The sequence below is a fragment of the Vicugna pacos genome, chromosome 12 (assembly GCF_048564905.1).
Source record: "Vicugna pacos chromosome 12, VicPac4, whole genome shotgun sequence".
Classification (NCBI taxonomy): Eukaryota; Metazoa; Chordata; class Mammalia; order Artiodactyla; family Camelidae; genus Vicugna; species Vicugna pacos.
The window spans coordinates 56097973-56116802 of NC_132998.1; the positions used below are offsets into that span (position 1 = coordinate 56097973).

General features: G+C 50.0%; 1 protein-coding gene across 1 annotated transcript; it reads right to left on the minus strand.

Moving 5' to 3' along the window:
- Positions 1 to 1732: 1732 nt before the first annotated feature.
- Positions 1733 to 17285, minus strand: LOC102545289 (apolipoprotein L3-like). The gene is made up of 4 exons (XM_072973942.1): positions 17166 to 17285; positions 8609 to 8717; positions 6584 to 6704; positions 1733 to 3519 (listed from the first exon to the last, which is right to left on the minus strand). The coding sequence occupies exons 2-4, from the start codon at positions 8637 to 8639 to the stop codon at positions 2658 to 2660; spliced, it is 1014 nt and encodes a 337-aa protein (XP_072830043.1). The 5' UTR covers positions 8640 to 8717; positions 17166 to 17285; the 3' UTR covers positions 1733 to 2657.
- Positions 17286 to 18830: the final 1545 nt, after the last annotated feature.

The window sequence follows — 18830 nt, forward strand, 5'->3', positions numbered from 1 at the left end:
GAATATTACCCCTAATCAGTAGGAGGCTGGAGTCCAGACTTGGAAAACACTGTAGATCAAGGCACCATGATGGTGTTGAAGGTAGAGAGCAAGAAAGTCATCTTCTGTCAAGAACAGTAGGGTCAAGGCACTGCCTCTGCCTCTTGCCACCTTCAGGTACCACCCCCAGCGGTGCAAGTGGTGGGCGCTCCCATTCCCGCCCCCATTCCCTCCTGAGCAGTCTTGCTGATGACACTGAGAATTGGTTCTAAGCACCCTAGGTCTTTGCCTCACTTGCTTCATATTCTGGACCCCATGTGGAAGCAGCTAGTCAGTCAAACCTAGGTCTTGAGTAGGAGCCCTGGATGCTAGGGGGCAGGAGAGAAAAGGGGAATCTGGTCTCTCTGGCTTCCACATAGAGAGGGTGTTGTGACCACATATGGCGGAAAAACCCCCCAAGTAGGAAGAAGACAGTAGATGCTGAATGGGGGAGAAGAGAATTGTTCCCCATGAAACAAGCCCGTTACCTCCAGGGGCCCCAAAAGTTGACCTCTTTGATTGTAGGAGGTAGAAACCTAACTCCAAATTGCAAAAATGAGCGACATCACTGAAAAATCCAGAAAGGCCAAATCCCGTACTTAAACGAAATTATCAGTACTCAGACTCTCTCAAATTCTGCTGGGCTTTCTGCCTAGCACAGTGGCTCCAGCCAAAGCTGGACTGCTGCGGAATACCTCTTTTTTTTTTTCTTAAATTGAGTTATAGTCAGTTTACACCGTTGTGTCAATTTCTGCTGTACAGAACAATTTTTCAGTCACGCATGAGTATACATATATTTACTTTCATATTCTTTTTCACTGTGAGCTACTATAAGATCTTGACTATACTCCCCTGTGCTATACAGTATAAATTTCTTTATCTATTCTATATATACCTGTCAGTATCTATTAATATCAAACTCCCAGCCTGTCCCTTCCACTCCCCAAACAACCACAAGTTTGTATTCTATGTGTATGAGTCTGTTTCTGTTATATTTAAGTTCATTTATCTTCTTCTTTGTTTGTTTTAAATTCCACATATCAGTGATATGATATGTTATTTTTCTTTCTCTTTCTGGCTAATTTCACTTAGAATGACGTTCTCCAGGGACATCCATGTTCCTGTAAATGGCACTATGTTGTCATTTTTTATGGCTGCATAACATTCCATTATATAAATATACCACTATTTCCTTAGCCAGTCATCTGTTGATGGACATTTAAGTTGTTTCCATGTCTTGGCTACTGCAAATAGTGCTGCTATGAACACTGGGGTGCAGGTGTCTTTTTGAATTAGAATTCCTTCTGGATATATGCCCAGGAGTGGGATTGCTGGGGAACATCTCTTAAGGGTATTCCCCCAAAACAACAGGGACCGTCTTGTGGAATGCTCACCAGAAGATCTCCAAATCAAAGAGAAATAATAGTCAATGATGATACCCTTTGTGGCTGCAAATCTCCTCCCTTTTCCAGGCAGCCTAGCACTTTCAAAATCGGCTTTATAAACAAGTTGACTGGTAGGGAAGTTACATCTACCTATACAAGATGGACTGTCCATCATCAAGGTAGACTGGACGGGAGCGTGGGAGCCCAGCAGGCAAGCAGGAGGAGTGATGGAGGACTTGCTCCCTGCGATCCTGGAAGACAGGCTCCTAGGGAAGGGCAGTCCCGTATGGTGCCCAGCAGAGCCTGACAATTAACAAAGAAAGGCTGAGTGAATCAGTGCATATGTATTGAACCAAGGGTTATAGAACACAAGGTGGGGAGAGCCAGGGGGATCTGAAATATCTGGTCCCACACCACCCTCAACTGATGAAGAAGCTGAAGCTCAGTGAGGCTGAAGCTCTTGGTCCCAAGCTAGTTGATCTCCTGGACACATCACAATATTCCTTGTCCTGTTGCTGGCATCTGGATTCATTTTTCTTTCTTTCTTTTGTTTTGTTTTTCATATCAACCTCTATTCCAACACAGCATTTGATGTTTCACAGGAACTTCATTGGTCTCTCAGTGCACCCTGGTCCCACAGGGCACCTGGCAACTTGACAAATATTCCACTCCCTGGAGTGTCATCACCAACATCATCATCATCATCCTGACGACATCACTGTCTAATTCAGATAAACCTGCTGCAAGTCAAAGATGAATTCATGCTGGAAAAGGAGGGCTGGGGACCCCCACCAGGAAGACTCTCTTCTGGTAGGGACATCAGACCCTGGGGAGGGGCGATAGAGGAGCAACTGCCACCTCTCCCTCCATCCAAGAGTCCCAACTCTTTGACTTTCTCCATTTATTATTCTTTTCTGTTTGCAGCCTTCTTGTTCCTTGATCCTCCATCCTCTCTCTTTATTCAGGCCCCCAGGGTCTTCTTTGTCCATGATACATGGTTTCTCTCTTTCCCTTACTCTCTTGTTCCCCCTCCGCCCTTATTCCAGGCTTTAGGCCCCTTTCTTTTCTTTGACCACATGCATGAACCGCTGCCTGGCTGCGCTCAGACCAAGAAATGCAACATTCCTTCACATCCAGGTCCATAAGTTTTTTGGCCCCTTTCCCCCTCTTAAAAGCTACCTCTGCATGTTGGCCACTCACATGCCTCTGCTCCCTGCACTGCTCTGGGTCGGGGGACTGAGGGAGACTCGGACCCTACAGCAGACTCTCGTAGGTCTGAGTGAGCTCCTCCAACCTTCTCTCCAGCTCCAGGGCCTGCTGTCTTAGCCGTTCAGCTGACTCCGTCTTTGCCCCCTCATGCAAGTGCAGTGACTCTTTCACAAGGAAGCCCACATTCAGCAGAAGGGAGACACCTGCAGCGGCCATACCAATGACCCGGGCTCCTGTGCTCATTGCCAGAGCTGTGCCTTTAAGAACTTCCTGCACCTGCCTGCTGCTTTGGACTGAGATTTGCCCAGTGGTCAGGAAGCGCTGCACATCTGCTGCTAAGCCAGGGTTGGCTTTGAGCAGCTCGATGGCCCGGATAATCTTTTCAATCTGTAGCACGGCTTCTTTGAGTTTCTCTGCTGCAGAAACAATTTGGGACTGGCGCTGCAGTAGAACCTCCTTGACGATTTTCCATCTGTTGATGGCAGTTGACATTAGGTCATTGGCTTCAGTTTCTGCTGATGACGTGACAACATGTTCCACGACAGTGCTGGCCACACCGGTCAGGGCAGCTGCAGCCCCCAGCCCTAACCCAGTTGCCGAGAGTGCCAGACTGACCCCCGCTGTCACAGGGGCCAGAATCACGCCAGCAATGGTCAGGATGCCAGACACAGCACCAGCAGATGCGGCTGCCACCTGGGCGATGGTGCAGTCCCTGTGAACCTTGTCCACCTTGTCTGCAAGTGCACGGAGCTTTTCTATTGTTTCCTCAAGCCCTCGTTTCACCTGAGGAAACTTCTTTAAAAACCTCTTCCTATTCAGCTGCTCCTTTAGCAGGCTGTATTTGTTCTTGAGGGCCAAGAGTGTCTTCAGGTCATCCAGGTATTCGCGTAGTGCAGCTGACTCTCCCCTGTAACCGTGAAGGTCAAGAGATTAAGAAAGGAACTTTGGAGTTCTCCGTAAAACACCCTCAACAAGATTCATCCTGCATAAATCACAGACATTTTACTCTAAACCAAAGAGAAAAGACTTTTACAAATGTAAGTTTTTTTGGATCAACACTATGCACATGTTTTGTACATTGCAGAGGCTCCATTTTATTTGTTCAAAGACAGCAGAAAAAAAGCGTAAGTCATTTTAGGATACTCTTAGGTGGTAGATATTTGGTAAGACACATTCTGACTCAGAGGCAGGTCAGCACCGTCACCTCCAAGGTGCTTGTAGAGCGGGACCTCCGCAGATAAACACAGAGAAGTGGGACTGGAGCAGAGAAGCCCTCATTCAGAGAAGCTTAGGGTGCAGTGAGGAATCAACCTGCTTTTGCCCTTGGCTAAGGGAAGTGATCCCTAAGCCCCTAGAATGTTCTGGCTGATAGGAGTGCCCTGGTTTGCCTGGGCCCCTGGCCGCTGACAATCGGCCAGGCTGATGCGTGATGGGCCTCAGGGTCACGTGGTGTCAGTCCTGACCTCTGGGGGAAGTGGACACGAGGGTGTTGGTCTGACCTGTTGGAGGGGCTGGAGACTCAGGTCAGCCGGGCGGGCAGCCTGTGATTGAGCCCCAGGAGGACACTGTGCACTGAGGCTCGGGGTGCCTGACATTCTCTCCTTCACGAAGCGTTAGTCAGGCTCTTCTGAGTCCTCTTCTCAAGCAGGCCTACACCTTCCCCTTCCCTGTCCTGTCCCCGATGGCCCCTACCACCCAGTCTCAGCAAGAACCCTGCTAAATCCACATAGTTAGATTCATCCACTCTGAGATCCAATCACCTTTGATACCTGATCCAATTCCTCATCTCCCACCTTTGAAGCATCCGCCCTAGTCCTGCCTTTAGTGAGAATCCTGTTAGGAAAGATAAACAGGAATCCCCTCCCCTTGGTGTCTCCTCTCAGTAATTTTCCCTCCACCACCCCTCACTCTGCTCCTTGGCTATAAACCCCCAGTGTCTGTGCTGTGTTCGGGCTTGAGCCCATGTGTCTGCTCTACAGCAATGGGCTCCACACCTGTCACCACTGTCCTGAATGCTGCCTGCCTCATCAGATTAAAGACTATCAGGACCATTTTTTTAAACACTGTGTGCATCCCTGGTTGGCTGTGCCCCACGTGCACTGACACACTGACCACAGGACAGTAATGCGTCCTGAGGACAAGAGAAGCTTCATGTTTGAAACCCTCCCAGACTCTGCCCTGTGGCTGCTGGCAACCCGCTTCCTTCCCTGTACTAAACCTGAACTGGGAGTGTGCCAGCTGTCAGGGAGTCCTGTGCATCCTTCTCAGGAATTCTCCAACCAGAGGGTGGATGGGGCATCCTCCAAATTTGTCACTGTTGTCAAGAGTTAGGACAATCTGGGGACTGTGCACTCAGACTTTGCAGTCTGGCTAACACCACGTACATAGAATTTGTTTTAAGACCAAAACTCACAGCTAGAGGGGTCCTCAGGGATCACTTCCGTGACCTATGCCCTCTTCCAAGCCTGATGCCCTGTATCCATCCAGTTGAAGGTCACTGGGTCAAACCACTTCCCCAACTGACTGGGAATCAGGAGAGAGGCTATTAACCCTGGTTCCCCCTGGACTCTCCAGCCCACCTCACTGACTCCCAACCCACCACCCTGTACCCCTGAGCTCTCAGGTGTCACCAGCCTAACTCAAGCTTAGCTGGGGCAGCTTCATTTGCGTGCACCCCAAGGCCATGTGCAACTCGATGGACCCTCTAGAAGATTCAAGACTTTATGAAACATCCATATGAATTGCTAATCCTGAAAGGCCTGCATTTGGACGTGTTGGAAGGTGAAGTATATTCTGTTTGGTGGGGACTTGACAACCTCCTCAGAATCACGCAAATCACACAAAATTGGCAGCCCCTGATTCCGACAATGGAGTCATCACTAAGCCACACCGCATTCAAACTTGTCAGGCTACTCTATGTGGAATAGAAGAGGGTCCCACATGGCAGTGGAGACCCCCTGGACCCCAGGCAGGGTGTGGAGGACACAGTCACCCTGGGCCCTCTATGCCCAGCACCAGGGAGGGAAGAACTGTCCCCTCTCCCACTCACGGCACCTCTGCTGGGTTCACAGCCCCTTCAGCTTTGTGTTCTAGGGGTCACTCCCCTCATTCTGGTCCTGGCCCTTTGCCAACACATTCTACTAGTTCCCCCACCTGAACTTCTCTCTCCATCCTGAGCCTTGAGTGCGACCCTGGTCCAGGCCTCCCTGGACCTTTGCACGACATGCCTGCACTTGTTACCCACCTGTGACCCCGTGGTTCACTCTCAGGCCATCGCCACAGTTCATCAGATTGAACTGCATCTCTCTTTGTACAGATGATAAATCTGAGATCCAGGACGTAAGCCCAGAGTCCCAGAGTTAGGCCAGGATAGAGCCAGGATCCAGCTCAGCTCCATCCAATTCCACCCCAGCCTCTCTGCCCTATAGGCCCCAGGTCCTGCAGTGTCTGCACAATTGCTAAGATGGGGATACCAGGGCTCCAGTCAGAAAGAACCCCCAGGACACAAACTGACGCTGTCAGCAGTTTTCTGACTCATCCCAAAGGAAGTCCTGCTCAGTTCTCATCTCCGAGAACAAGAACCTTGGCCCGGATCTCTTCCCAAAAAGCTTTTTCAAAGTTAACATGAACGGAGCACCTACTACAAGTCAGCCATTATGCTAAGCCCTTGGCGTGTATTATCTCAGTTTCCTCACAATAACATTGAACAGATGAAGAAACCAAGGCAGAGAGTAGTTAAGTAACTTGTCCAAGGTCAATAACCTGCCCCTTCCTTGCAGTTTCATCTCTTCTCAACCTGAGGCCATTCACCGCCAGCAAATGACACGGAGGAAAAATTCCTCATGGATTATTGAGAAGAAAATCCTCGATCCCAACCCTAGGATACTGCCTGGAGGAGGTGTGCCCTCCAGGAGGAACCTAGCCACGGTGGGGGCTTTAGTTGACATTCCTGGGGCACCCACACAAGTCACCTTGATAAATTTTCCTCATCCTCAAATCTATTTAGGACTTCAGTCAGCAGGTGTAGGAGTTCCTCGCTGTTCAATATGTTCCAGAGGCACTCAATGACAGCCTCAAAAAACCACTCCTTATCTAGATGGAAAGAAAAAAGGATAAAATTAGACAAAATTGCAGTGCAACACGATTTCTCTTCAGCACAAAGTGGTCACAGTTCATCTTCCTGAGCACTGTTCCCCTGGGTACTGTTGATGGAGTCACCCGGTGCTTTGGGCAGGACTGGGCCCTCCGCAATTTCATATGTGCAAACCCTGACCCCGCACGTGACTGAATTTAAAATTAGGACATTTCAGGAAATAATTATGGTTAAATGAGGTCATAAGTGTGGGGCCCTAAGCCAGTAAGGCGGTGTCCTTATTAGAAGAGCAAGTGGTGCCATTCCAGCTCTCTCTCCACACTGAGAAAGGGCTGTGTGAGAACAAGACCAGAAGGCAGCAGGCACTGACACCCAGGACAAGAGGCCTCACCAGGACCCAACCCTACCTGCTCTTGCTAGTGAGCGCAGTAGTGTATACAGAAGTAGAAATATAAGGATCTGCACCCGAAACGTACATAAACCGATGTTACTTTAATTTTTAAAATGTCTCAGAATCCAGAGCTTTGAGTAAAAGTACCAGGTGACACTCTTCTCACGAGTCACAGACGCCAGGCCGGTAGGGGAGGGGCTTCCTCAGGGTCGTTAGGGGCGGGACCTCAGCTCTGAGCCTGTAATCTGTCCCTGTCACCTCTCTCTCCCCCAGGCTGCTCCCAGGGGCACAGCTCCCGCGGCTCCACTGAGCCCCGCTGGCCCGTTTATACACAGGAGACCGTCTTGTTTCTGAGGAGAGCTGATCCTCAGGGCTCCCGCAGCCCGGCCTCCCTCACGGGCCCCAGGGCCGGCTGGGGGGCCCCTGGCTTCTACTCTGCGCCCCCTCCCTTATGTTTCCACTGGGCCACTTTGCTCTCCTGGGCAGCCTCTGGGACAGAGTGATTTAGTTGCTTAGCAGTGCAGTGATGGGGGCAAAGTGGTCCTGAGAAAACAGGAGTCAAGGAAACACAGTGATGATTTCGGTGCATGGAGAGTTGCTAAGTGTTTTCTCTCTCCTGCGTCACTAATGGTGAAAGGAAACCAGGGCTTCCGTGGGGGGAGCTCCCAGCACTGAATCTGTGTTGATTGATTGGGGTGAGGCAGGTGGGGAAATGTCTGAGCGCCTGGGTGTCTGCAGGGGGATCTGAGGGCAAAGGAATCACTACCTGCCTGAGGCAGTCCCGTCTGGTGAACAGGTGCCCTAAGGGAACCATGGGGGTGGGGGGTGAGAATTCTGGGGTGCAGCGAGGCCCCACTACATAGGGACAGCAACAACACTCAGGAGGACGTGCTCCGGGGCAGGCACTGGCCCAGCCACAGATCTACGTTATATTTGATCCTCAGAACAACATGTGGGAATATCATTCTCATTTTACAGGGGAAGTCAGGGACGGCGCTCCAGGTCACACAGGTGGCAGGTGGCAAAGGCCAGACTGGGATTCCATTCAAGGGTCCACTGACCCTGGCAGAGTGGTGGGGCTGGCAGCAGAGCTGGAGGAAAGGGTTTTGATTGGTAACTGCCCAGGGTTTGGGAACAGGAGGACCCAGGACAAAAGGAGAGGGCGGAGAAGCCTCCAGGGTTGCTGGTCTACCTCCTCTCTCTGCACCTGCCTGGCTTCAGGATGCCCCACGCTACTCACATTTCCTTCCCAGGGCTTCCCCTGTCCCACTCATAGTATCTGCTGTGTGGTGGGGAAGGGAGGGAGCCAGCACCTTAGCTGAGGCCCCCTGAGGAGAAGGCCCAGAAAGAGGCTTTGAGGTAAGATCCCTTTGGTGTGAGGGATAGGGCTTCAAGAATGCTTGTGAACCTCTTCTTGGGTCTTGATTCCTCTGTAGGTTAACTCAGCCTGGAGACACCACCTTCATTCTAGGGCACAAGGAGGAAGCAGCCAGAGAAGGGGCAGCTGAGTACCTAGGCAGTAAAGGAGGCCTATTGATATCATGGTGCCAGCAGCGGGGTGTCAGCGTCGTCACTTCAGCTCACGGATCTGCGTCAGGCTGGAAGGAGGTGTGGCTTCACCCTTGGGCAAGAGAAGACAGATTGTGGACTGGAACATGAGTGAGCCCTGGCAACAGGGAGCAGCGAAGGGACAGGTCTCTGTCTATTCCCCCATGATGGCCACCAGCGCCACAGTGGACTCAACCCAACGTCTTTCTCTGTCTACTGGGCTCTGCTGGTGGCTCTTCAGGGAAAGTTCCTCACATCATGCAGCTCCCTCCCAGCCAAGTCAGAGTCCTGTTGTCCTGTTGGGGCCCAAGGAGAGGTTATTCAGACAATAGATGGGCACCTGGGAAGTTGTAGAAGCAATAAAACCAAACACAGAAGAACAGATAGGAAGGGAATACTCTGCAAATTACGTGAGGGTGGGAGCAGCTGTGGTAACTACTTGGTAGTAGTTAATATTGCTCCAGGGTCTATGACGCGCAGAACTGAGGAAACTCACTTAAACTTAGCTTAGCCCAAGTTTTCCCACTGGTGTTGCAGCCCGAACTTGAACCCAAGGCTTTCTGACCCAGATCCCCCAATTATGATGACTGTGCTCTACTCCCTTTAATGACCGATAACATTTATTCATGGATATATGCTTATTGGTAAATGACTCTTCTCATTCTAAAACTGTCTTTTTTATATAAACTTACTTTACTGAGATATAAATTACCTACAGCAAAGGGCACAAGTCTTCAGGGTACACCTGGATTAGATTTACCTATGTTAATTCTGTAACCAGCAGCCACATCAAGAAATCAAACATCCCAGCAGCTCCTCCAAATTCTCCTGTTCCCTCTTCCCAGGCAGTATTGTGCCACCCAAAGGTAACCGCAATGCTCACCTCTACCACACTGCATTAACTTGCCTGTTTTTCACTTTTATAGAAATGGGGTCACACAGTGTACACTCTTCTCCGAGGTATTCTATTTGATGAATTCACTACATTTTATTGATCTGTTCTCTGAATAGATATCTGAGGTGCTTCAGTTTGGGGGCTATTATAAATAAAGCTGCCATGGAAATGCTTGTACAGATCTCTTGTGTGGACTTCTGCACTGTTTCTGCTGGATAATTCCCCGGAAGTGGACCTGCTTGCTCCCAAGTTACCTACAACACTGGAGCACACACTGGTAGACAATTTTCCAAAGAGGTTGTGCTTACTGCTTTCTGCATCTCTGAGCTATTCCGACAGTTACGCTGTGTGTTAGTTTTCATGTGTCTGTATCCCAGTTCCCGTGGAGCTCCTTGAGCAGAGGTTCGTATGTGATCAATACATAGATTCGACTTATAATTAAATATTTATAGTACTTATGAGAAAAAATTGAAATGCATTCATACAGCATGGTGGGGGATGGGGGTAAGGAATCTCGTTTTTACAACTTGCTATTGTTAAATTGATGTGTAGTCGATTTACAATATTTGTTTCAGAATTACAGCAAAGCGGTTGTGTTATACATACACATACATATATGTCCATATTTTCAGATTCTTTTCCATTATGAGACAGGAGAGAATAGAGCAGGGCACAGCCAATCAAGGAATGACAGCAACAAAAATGGTGGAAGATTCACTTTGTAGTTGGCCTTGAGGATTAAGAAGTTTCACTTCTACTTGACTTTGATGTTCATTATGTGCTCATTGTAACAGCGTGATCAAATAACATGTCAGCAGGAGCCATGACAGCCCCCAGGCTAACTGCAAAAGGCCAAAGAATGGGCGGTGGCCCAACCCCTGGGAATCCCAGCCTCTTCCCCAGGGCAGTTGGATTGATCCCACCTGTAGGCGTGTGAAGCTACTGAGACCACGAAAAGTGACACAACTCAGCCTGGTGGCCCTTTACGCTCTCTCTCCCCTTTGCAGACGGCCTGCGCTCTGTCTAAGGAATGTGTGCCTACTTTTACTTTAACCTGAGCACCCGATTCCCACACCTCTTTCCTTGCCTTTCTCTTGCCTTACACTCCATGCAGTACATAGCTCTCTAAACAACTCTACGTTTACTCAATGGTGGCTCGCACTTGAATCCTTTCCTGCGCAAAGCCAAAGACGCACACTTGGCGGGACACGTCCCAGGGGCTCAATGGTGACCTGGGACTCGGCCCTCCTCAGTCCCACATCTGATTTTCTGCATCAATAATACCTTTGGAGTTTGGGATTAATAGAAACACATTACTAAGTATATAACAGATAAACAACAAGGACCTCCTCTACAGCAGAGGGAACTGTATTCAGTTTTTTGTAAGAAGCTATAATTGAAAAGAATCCAAAATTATGTCTTGCACAGTGTGCTGAAGTTTCTGCCTGGATGAATTTCCTGGTGCTACAGTTTTCCAAAGCCCATGCCCTCCTTGCTTTGCAAGGTCCTTCATATCACAAGATCCTGTGGTCCCACTGGGCCCAGGTGCAATTCCTGAGGTCCCGCCGGAGCTGCTGAGCTCCACTGAGGGTGCCCGGTGCTATCAGTTGTCCTCCCCTAACTGTGGAGCTTCGGCTTCTAATTCTTTAGGGAAATAATAGTGCAAAGGACAGTCTTCTTGTATAAACTTTGCCTGCATTTGAGATTATTTCTTTAAGCTATTTCTAGAAATAGAATGACTGGGTCAGAGGGTTGCACATCTAAAGATTTTTCATTTTGAGACACTTACACAAAAAAGTTGTGCCAATTTTTATTCACATTCAAAATATAGGATATTGTCCATCCTGTGTCTCTCCAGTTCATTATTTTTTTTAAGGCAGATCTTTACATAAGACAGAAGTCTTTTTTTCTGTTTGTGGCTGTCTTGCCATGGGAGGTGAGGAAAGAAAGCAAATGTTGGTGACATTTCGGCAATTTTTAAGATGGCAAAAGGGCAGTTCTCAACTACCCCTCCTGGGCCCTGACTGAAATGAGGGTAAAGGTCCTGACAGGTGTAATGAGAGCCCAGGATAAGGCTGGCTGTGTTTGTGGTCTTTGCTCTGCACCGCTCCCTCCCCTGGAAGGCCTCCCCCTCCTCACCACCTGACAGGTCACCTGTCCTGGAGGCCCCGCCCCCAGGCCCCGCCCCTGCTGCTGCCCCAGGGGCTCTCCCTGCTCCCCTTGCAGGTTGGGCTTTCCTAGTTGTGCTTCTGTTTGTGTTGAGTTTCTCCACTGCACCTCCTGCTCCAGGGCCTCAGGGGCACCTTCTGGGGCGCAGCCAGGCTAAAATATGGGTGGTGGGACCCAGCACTTAGACAGGAAGCAACCAGCTCCTCCATGACACAGCACAACCCCTGTCTCACGTGCGGTCAAGTAATTTCCTGTGTTTTTCTTGTGTGTCTTGATGGAAAGCTGTTTCTGGCAGAGAACAGATGAGTCTGGCACAGATGTCACACAAGCTGCCTCACAGAATAGACTTTTGGGAGCTTTATCACACTTCTGAGTGTTTGCATTTGCAGGCATCTCCCACTTCCCAAAAGATCACTGAACTTTGTAAGACCTAAATGCTCTGGGTTCTAAGCCAACTAGGTTTACAAATGTTTTCAAGTTTCAGTCTGTCCAATTTCAGGTAGTAGGAAGCACCTGTATTTCCTCATGTCTCCTTACTCCTGCCATGATATTTTTATAGAAGGAGAAAGAAGAAGTGAGAATTGTGGAAAAAACATGGGTTCCAGCTAAAGTCTGAATAACGCCCAAGCCTTGAGCAGGGCATTCCCAAAGCTCTGCTCCCCCAGGGTGGCCAGACCTGGTCTGGGTGTCCAACCAGGATACCTCCAGCCCCTTAACACCGGGTCCCCTAACTTATACTAGGGACTTTGTGGGGAGGAGAGAGGGGTCACTTCCTGTCTGCACTTCAGGCCCCGTTGAAGGCACAAAAAAGGGTGTGTTGCTTTGTGACTGTGGTAGTTTCCTGTTAAATATACCCTGCTTGAAGGAGAGAAAGAAGAGGACGCTAGAGAAAGGGAGGAGGGGGAGGGGGAGGGAGCAGGGGGAGGGAGGAGGAGGAGCAAGAAGCAGCAAAATGCTTCTAAGCAATCAACAGTCAGTCCTAAAGGGATCTAAATGTAAACAGGAAAGAAAAAACTAGCAACATACTGGAAGAAATATCAAAAATAACATTACTTTAAAACAATTAAGAAAAACTAAATAATAATAATAATAACATTCCTTTGAGAAAATCTTTCTACTCAAGAGACAAATACCAGAACCCATAGAAGAAAGTCCAAGCTATTTGACATCAAAAATGAAAAACTGCAAAAGATGCCATGAATCAGGTCCAAATATGATGCGAGACCAGGAGATCTCACAATACTTGCAGTGGATGGAGGGAAAGCTCCACACCGCACGGAGAGACAATAAATCCGCATGAAAGACTGAAACCAATATTTAAAATATGGGGACCTTTGAGAAAGTGGAGGAAATTGTTGGGCTTCACCATTTTGTTTTTGCCCTGCAGAAAATAGACTTTGTCCGTTGAGGATATGTTTCCGTCGCTCTTCTGTACAAGTGTGCCGGCTACCAGAAACCCCGTTGCACCGGCATGACTTTATGTGGACTGTGGGTTGCAGAACTTAATTAAATATCTTTATGCGCCGTGGCCTGGTTACCATAAGTGGCCCCTGATAAGCATGCAGATTGGATCCCAGGGATGCACGGACTGGATAAACACAGTCTCACAGTCGCACAACTGGATGGGGGCCTAGACTCGAATTGACGTGAGGATTAAGCAGGTCTTTACTCAGAGACATGAGGTGAGATCACCCCCTTTGGAGACCCCAAAGATCTAGTGACTATACAATCAGACTCAGCTTGACCCCAGGATGACAACAGATGTCACCCAGGACGGCTACAGCTCCAGTGTCAGAGCCAAGGCCAAAATCTGTTCCAAGGCAAATTCAGTCACTGTGAAGGCAATGACAACTCACTGGGATAGTCACCTGAAAATGGCTCAGGAAAGTGTGTGTCAGATGCCACCAGCATCACCTGGTGGGGACTGGAAGGGTCAGCAGGAAGAGGCACAGGGCCACCGCCCCCACTGACCCCTGCCCCACCCCATCTCTCCATCGCGTGGGGAGGGGTGTGTGGCTCTGAGATGCTGGACATTAGGAGTTGTGTGTTCCAGAGCAGGGACCCACCTCCACCTGCCTGTTGTCCCTTTGTAGAAGGACACTGGGAATTGGTAGGAAGCTTCCAACTGAGCACGTGACAATGGGGACATTAGAGGTCATCCCAGCAGCTAGCAGAGACAGGCACCTCAGGCGGCAGAACACAGGGAACGGCCCTCCATGCTGACCTCAGGGGTGACCTCACGGGAACGGGTCTCAGCCCCTCGTTGCCAGGCTGCCAGCATCACTCACTGGACAGTCCTCTTGGTCTCTCCTCAGGGGGAAAATCAGGCCCTGAGTGAGTTATCAGTTGCAACCTCAGGAAGGTTCAGAACTAAGGATAAAGATGACAGATAAAATCAGCCCATCATTTTAATACTTTTATGTTGAAGTCAAGACAAATATGTGTTCATTCCCGTGTACTGCTAATGTTGAAGAGAAGCGGCCACATCCTCAGTGATAACAGCAGATTTCAGATTCTAACTTACAACAGGGAATGGAGTAACTGATTTGGATGAGCGACTTTACACTGAAAGGCACTCAGCTGGTTACTAGGATGTTGTAAATGAGCTTTTCCCAGAGAGAAGAGCCTCAAGGTCATCAGACCCCAAACCAGGAGGGCGAGGGGTGGGGGTTGGTGGAGAGGAGGCTGTGACAGCCACACCAGCGGGCATCTCCGCGACGTATGCAGGGGCGGCCACTAACCTGTATCCTCCTGGCAGTTAGGACACTGAAGATATCCTTGTCTGATGTCCCAGTTGTGCCTAAACATGGCCTTAAAAATAACAGCATCCAGTCTCTGGGGCAAACAGTATGACAGCGCCTCAAACAATTAAATACAGAAGTGCCATGTGATCCAGCAATTCCTCTTCCGGGTTTAGACCCCAGAGATATGAAAGGAGAAACTTTTTTTTTCTTTTGAAAGGCATTTTGTTTTCTATCTAGGAGGTAATTAGGTTTATTTATTCACTTAATGGGGCAGAGAGGACTGAACCCAGGACCTCACCCATGCCACACACGTGCTCCCCCACTGAGCTGTACCTTCCCCACTGAAACCAGAGTCTTCAACAGAAACTTGTGACTCATGTTCCTGGCAGCACCTTTCACAAAGGCTAAAACATAGAAGCAACCGAAACTTCTATCAATGGATGAACAAGAAAAAAATGTGGTCTACACATACAGTGGAATATGATTCACATGAAAAATAAAGGGAATGCGGACATGCGGTACAACGTGGGGGAAAATGAAGAACACTACGCTCAGTGAAAGGAAACAGCCACTAAAGACAAAGACCATATGAGTCTCCATGTATGAGGCACCCAGGTTAAACCAAGTCCTAGAGACTAAAGGTAGGAAAAAACAAAACTAGAAAGGGAGTTCCCAGGGGCTGTGGGAAGTGGGAGGGTGTGAGTATTTTGGAGACAAAGTCTCAGTTTTACAAGATGAAAGGGCCATGGAGCTATGGATGGCGGTGACGGTGGCACAACCTTCTGAATGTATTCACCACGCAGCTGCACACTTTGAAACTGCAAAGGTGCTAAATGAGAGATCACGCATATCTTACTTCATTAACCAATGAATTTGGAAAAAGAAGCCAGCCATAGCTCACGGTGAAAAAGAATGTGACAATGAATATATGTACGTTCATGTATAACTGAACAATTGTCCGTTACACTAGGAACTGACACAATATTGTAAACTCACTATAACTCAACAACAACAACAAAAAAGAAGCCGCTCATACAGGGACAAACACGGATTCCTCTCAAACGCGGTCCATACAGTACCAGGTTCCTGAGGCCGGGGAGGGCAGTGGTGCTTCCCAGGGATGGAGGGCAGAGGGATGTGGAGTCAGTGTTTCATAGGGACAGAGTTTCAGGTTTTTTGTGAGATGTAAACATTCTGTGACTGCATGGTGGTGCTAGGCTCCCAAGATGTGAATGCCCTAAATGTCAATGACATGGACACTTAAAAAAGGTGAAATGTGAAATTTTGTTTGGTATATATTACCACAATTACATTTGAAAAAGTAAATCCTTAAAACACAGCCTTTTTGGAAAACCACAACAGCACCTGAACCCTTTACCATCTGAAAGCATCTTCACACCCAGGACCGCATTTGCTGCAGCGGCCCTGAGATGCGAACAGTTACTGTCCTCTGCTTCACGAGGGGAGACTCAGATTCAGACCTGCCCCAGCCCTGGGAAGCTGGGCTGGGCTCTGATTCTTGTTCTGCTCTGTTGTGTGGACTTTGCCATTTCTCCAGAGGGAGAGAAATCCTGAAACCCAAGTGTGTTCTGTAAATCCTCTCTGTTAGCTAGTTATTAAAGAAAAGGGCGCACTGAGCAGCAGCATGAATGTCCATGTTAAAAATAAAGATTAAACGCCCCCAGCCCTGGGACGCCCGTGCTGGTCCTCCCTGGGAGATGGGCCTCCCTTCCCAGGTACCAAGTGCACAGTGACTCGCTGTGGATGGGCTGCTCTGATCTGTTTTGTGAAACCTGGGTGGAATGTCTGTCTGAGTTGGTTGATATTCTTTGTTCAGACAAGACATAAAACTTTGCTGAAAACCATGCTTCTCCAGAGCGCTTGCTCAGAGCTCCCTGAGAGGCTGCCTTCTGTGGAGTAGTTCTCAGTTTGGCTTAAAGAAAACTCTTTTCTCTTCCTATTATATGTCCTTTACTGATTATTCACATTGACACAAGTCTACAGATGGGAATTCTGTCCTAAGACTGCAAAACAGGAAACGTGCTGTGAGAATGTGCAGGGGGCCTCGCCCTTCCTCCCTCCGGGCCTCCTTCCCTCACAGCCCACCTCCCACAGCTACCACCTCATGCAGTCCTGAGGGAGCGCCTGGGGCGCCCGGGAAGGCAAAGCCCCGCTGACTGCCTTCTTGGTCCCCTGTCCTCCCCTCTCAGGCCTCAGTTTCCCTCCAGGGGCACTGAGCAGGCCCTCAGAGACTGGGTGGTGGGAAAGACCTTAATTCCTTGTATCTCAGAATTAATCCTTGGCCCCCTGAGCCTCTATGCACAGCCCCGGGGATGGCCTCGCTGTGGCCTGGCCACAAAGACATGGGACTCTGACTCCCCCTCCTCCACCTTCTCTGCTTCCTCCAAATTTCCCCAAGGCCTGAGCCCTCAATATCCACCTCCCTTCGGGGTCACCACTCACGTCTCAGCCACCTGAGCAGTTGTCGCCCTCCCTCTGCTGTGTTTGGGGTACAGGGGGCGGGAGGAAGATGTCAGACCCCCCTGCCTCCACATCCAGGCTCTGCCCTGCTTACCCGGTGGTCCTGGGCCCCTCACCTCCTCTCCCTCAGATTCCATTTCCTTGTTCTCTCAAAACACTGACAATCAGCGAGTGACCAGCACCCTCTTCTCAGAGAGTCGTGCTGAGGATGGGGAGACGGGGGTCTGCTTACCCAGGAGTCTCGCTCTGGCTGAGTGTGAACCAGACCCAGACGTTCCCAGCTGCGCGGATCCAGTCACCAGCTGTGCGTCTGCGTAATAAGCAGACACCGCGTCCTCGGGGCCCAGATATATCTCTAAAATCCAAAGGGAAAGTGAAAGCCCTGGATCCTGAGTTGCTCACAGGACAGACTAAGCCCACCAGGCCCCACCCGAGGCTACGGCCTCCCTCCTCACCGACTGCTTAGAGAAACAACCCAAGACCTGACGTTCCAGATCCTTCTAGCTTCAGTCCATCCTGTCTCCATCTCTGCAAAGGGCCACATGCCACCAACAGACTGGAAGGCCCTGGGCAAATCACTCCTTGACCCTGCCAGCTTCCTCCCAGCCCCCTCTACCCTCTCCAGTCCCCACACTCCCCAGCCCGCCTGCTTTATACATCTTCGTGCCACCAGCACTTGGCACAGTCCCCGAACATACCGGAGGCTCACTGCACACCTGTCATGTTGCTGCTGCTAAATGCCACGCTCATGCGATTCACACTAAGCGTTTGCTCACTCAGGTCTTTCTGCCAGAACACCTGCTCCTACAGCTGGAAAAGTCAGGCTCCTGCTCCAAAGCCCAAATCTGGCATCACTTCTTCTGAGAAGTCCTCCAGGACCTTCCTCAGCAGAGTCCCCTGCTCTGCTCCCATGGTACCTGGGAGAGGGGCCTGAACACCACCTCAGCTAGTGTGTGCATGCCCCCCACCTCTTGATCACGTCCCTGTAGGCCTGGCCCTGCTGGCAGGGACAGCATCGGTGCCTTGGATCCCACTGACCCACCCGAGGCGCCCCATCCTTGGTGGTCAGTGCCATTTGGATGGCTGCACAGGGTTGGGGGAAGGGCTGAGGGCACAGTGGTCTTTTACCCTGAGCTCATTGCCACTGCGAAACACACCTTGTTCTCTGCAAATGGAGGATGCTTACCAGAGAGTCAGTGTCCTGGGAACTCAGCAAAGTCTAAAACAGAAAGCCAGCCCTATTTCCTGTTTGGTTCCCCCAGCAAAGAGCCATTGGGGATGGAGGGCTGAGGGTGTGCCGGATGCTGTGCTGTCACATACATACAATTTCCTATTTAACTCTAGGAATTGTCGGCCCCACCTCCAGGATAAACAAAGTGCGAAGTAATGGCCCCACAGCCTGTAAGTCGTACAGCTGGCTGTGGTCTCACTTTTCTGCTTTGGTCCGCGGAGCAGGGCCTGAGGGGGCCTGGACCCCACAGAGAGCCTGACCTTTCCTCAGGGCTGCTTCATCCCAGGAAACGTCCCTGGGGCCTCGTGACCACCCGCCCCAGCACTTGAGGGAGGGACAGAATAGTGATGGGTTGAGTCCACGAGGACCACACACTACAGTTTGGTGTTTAATCAGGCTGGAACACAGGCCAGGAATCTGATCGAATTTTGCACATAAGGAAGCCGTTGGGGAGGGGAGAGGCAGGGGCTCTCTGCCAGCAACTCAGGGGCTTCTGTTTGGCAGAAGAACAGCAACAGGTGATGTCTGGCGAAGGTCCATTTGTCCAAACCCCACAGACTCAAACTCCATCCCTGGGTGCTCAGAGTCCAGGCTGGAACGGGTGTCCTGGAGCACAGACACAGAGGGGCTCAGGGGACACATGTGCTGGGACCTGGCCCGCCGTCC